Source organism: Lolium perenne, chromosome 5 (genome assembly GCF_019359855.2).
Source record: "Lolium perenne isolate Kyuss_39 chromosome 5, Kyuss_2.0, whole genome shotgun sequence".
Classification (NCBI taxonomy): domain Eukaryota; kingdom Viridiplantae; phylum Streptophyta; class Magnoliopsida; order Poales; family Poaceae; genus Lolium; species Lolium perenne.
In genome coordinates this window covers 88,834,366-88,837,309 of record NC_067248.2, presented here as the reverse complement: position 1 = coordinate 88,837,309, position 2,944 = coordinate 88,834,366, and the positions used below count along the sequence as shown (strand labels likewise).

At 38.3% G+C, this 2,944-nt stretch overlaps 1 protein-coding gene across 1 annotated transcript; it reads left to right on the top strand.

Annotated features, from left to right (window-relative positions):
• The first annotated feature begins 1,666 nt into the window (after positions 1-1,666).
• LOC139831544 (uncharacterized) lies at positions 1,667-2,278 on the top strand. The gene has a single exon (XM_071820840.1). It carries the CDS (start codon positions 1,667-1,669, stop codon positions 2,276-2,278), a length of 612 nt encoding a protein of 203 aa, XP_071676941.1.
• The last annotated feature ends 666 nt before the right edge of the window (positions 2,279-2,944 follow it).

Sequence of the window (2,944 nt, the reverse complement as noted above, 5' to 3'; positions counted from 1 at the left end):
GACAGTATGTTCCTTGTCATCAACATTGAAAGTGACTTTTCCTTTATTGCAATCAATAACAGCCCCTGCAGTATTAAGAAAGGGTCTTCCAAGAATAATAGACATATTATCATCTTCAGGCATTTCCAACACAACAAAATCAGTTAATATTAAGCAATTTTGAGTAACTTGAACAGGAACATCTTCACATATGCCAACAGGAACAACAGTAGATTTATCAGCCATTTGCAAAGATATATCGGTTGGTATCAACTTATCTAAATCAAGTCTCTTGTAAAGAGAGAAAGGCATCACACTAACTCCTGCTCCCAAATCACATAGAGCAGTTCTAACATAATTATTCTTGATGGAACAAGGGATAGTTGGTATACCTGGGTCTCCCAGCTTCTTTGGAACCTTGCCATTGAAAGAGTAATTAGCGAGCATAGTGGAAATCTCCTCATTAGGAATTTTCCTTTTGTTAGAGACAATATCTTTCATATACTTTGAATAAGGAGGCAATTTAATAGCATCAGTCAAAGGGATTTGCAAAAACAAAGGTTTCATCCAATCACAAAATTTATTATAGTGTTCCTCCTCCTTTGACTTTAGTTTCTTAGCAGGAAAAGGCATTTTCTTTTGAACCCAAGGTTCTCTTTCATTACCATGTTTCTTAGCAATAAAATCTTCTTTAGTGTACTTTTTATTTTTAGCATGCTTTTCAGGTTCATTTTCAATCTCTTTTTTATCGGAAACATCATTCTTATCATTATCTTTATCATGTTCATTACCACTTTCAGTTTCAGCATCAGAAATAGAAATACTATTAGGATCATTAACAGGTTCAGAAGATTCTACAACAGTTTTATGTTTCTTTTTCTTTTTCTTAGAGGGACCACTAGTTTCTTTAGTTCGTTGAGAATCTTGTTCAACTCTTTTCCTGAAAACACAATCAGCACAACTATCCAGGTATGCCCTAGACTCAATGGTTAGTCCACTATAAAATATATCAAGTAAATCATGCTTTTCCAAATCATGTCCAGGCCGAGCTCTAATAAGAGAGCAAAACCTTGCCCAAGCTTCAGGCAATTTCTCCCCATCTTCTTGGTCGAAACTATAAATTTTCTGCAGAGCAATATGTTGAGCACTAGCAGGAAAATATTTTTGAAAGAAAACATCAAGCAAACAACTTGGACTATCAATAGAATCAGGAGGCAAAATATTATACCAAATCTTAGCATCATCCTTTAATGAGAAAGGAAAAAATTTAGCAACAAAATAAGTACGCATCTTAACATCATCAGAAAACAAGCTACTTAAAGTAGAAAGCTCATTCATGTGCTCTACATCACTTTCTTTTTCAGTACCACAAAAAGGTGTTTTCTCAACAATAGATATATGAGATAAATGAAGAGAAAAATCATAATCCTTATCCTTAATGTTTATAGGAGATGTGACAAATTTAGGATCAGGAGACAGTTTATATCTAACAGCATGTTGTGCAAGAAGCTTTTTAAGGTTACTTGTACTAGTAGTAGCATTATATTTATCAATAAAATCATCATCAAGTTCCACATAATCTTCATCAGGATCATCAGTCTCAGGTAAATTAACAGGTGTAACCGTATTTTCATTAGGGATTTCAGTATTTTCAATGAAGGAGGTTATTGAAGCAGCTTGGAAGGACATGGGGAACGTTCATGATCTTGGCTCAATTAGGGAAGGGCTGCGCCAAACAATGGACAAGCTACAGTCTTGGGGTAAAAGGAAATTTGGCAATGTCACCAGGGAATTGAACCGTATGAGAGAACACATCAAGATACTGCTTGCTTCAGGTGCCGATAGCTCGGTTATTAGAGAGGCAACATATGCTATGAATGAGCTCCTCTACAAGGAGGAGATGTTGTGGCTTCAGCGCTCCCGCATTGATTGGCTTCGTGAAGGTGACCGTAATACGATGTACTTTCATCAGAAAGCTAAGTGGCATGCCCGTAGAAATAAAATTACAAAACTTAAGGATGTCGGTGGTGCCATTAAAATGGTGCCTTCGGACATGGAACGTACGATAATGTCCTTCTTCAAACACTTGTACACTCGTGGTCCTACCATCAATGGTGTTCCGATTATTGCACTCACCCAGGAGTTAATTGATGAGGATATGAACACAAAGTTGTGCAAGGATTTTTCGGTGAAGGAAATTTCTGACGCACTATTTCAGATTGGGCCGCTTAAGGCGCCTGGGCCTGATGGCTTCCCGGCCCGGTTCTACCAACGGAATTGGGATATATATCATGCGTGATGATGTTATTAAGGCGGTTCAACAGTTCTTTGCCACTGGAAATATGCCGGAGGGGGTCAACGATACCTGTATTGTTTTTGATTCCAAAAACTGATGATCCCTTGGAGCTAAAAGACTATAGGCCAATTGGCCTTTGCAATGTGATCTATAAAGTGGTTTCTAAGTGCTTGGTTAATAGGCTACGACCTTTGCTGGAAGGTGTCATATCAGAAAATCAAAGTGCCTTCGTTCCTGGGAGACTCATTACTGACAATGCTTTGCTTGCTTTTGAATGTTTGCATTTTATGGAGCATGGATCCCCTACGAATTCGAAGTTTTGCGCATACAAATTGGACTTATCAAAGGCCTATGATAGAGTTGACTGGGCGTTTTTGGAGAAGACAATGAAAAAGATGGGGTTTTCTCACAGTTGGATACAATGGATAATGGCATGTGTTACCACTGTGAGGTATTCGATAAAATTCAATGGGACCTTATTGGAAGCATTTTCTCCTACGCGCGGTCTAAGACAAGGAGACCCCTTGTCCCCCTCTCCATTTTTATTTGTGGCTGATGGTCTGTCTTCGTTATTGTCACATGAAGTCCAGCATCGTGGTATTTCCCCTATTAAAAATTGTAGGAGTGCCCTTGGTATCTCTCACTTGTTGTTCGCGGACGATACATTGC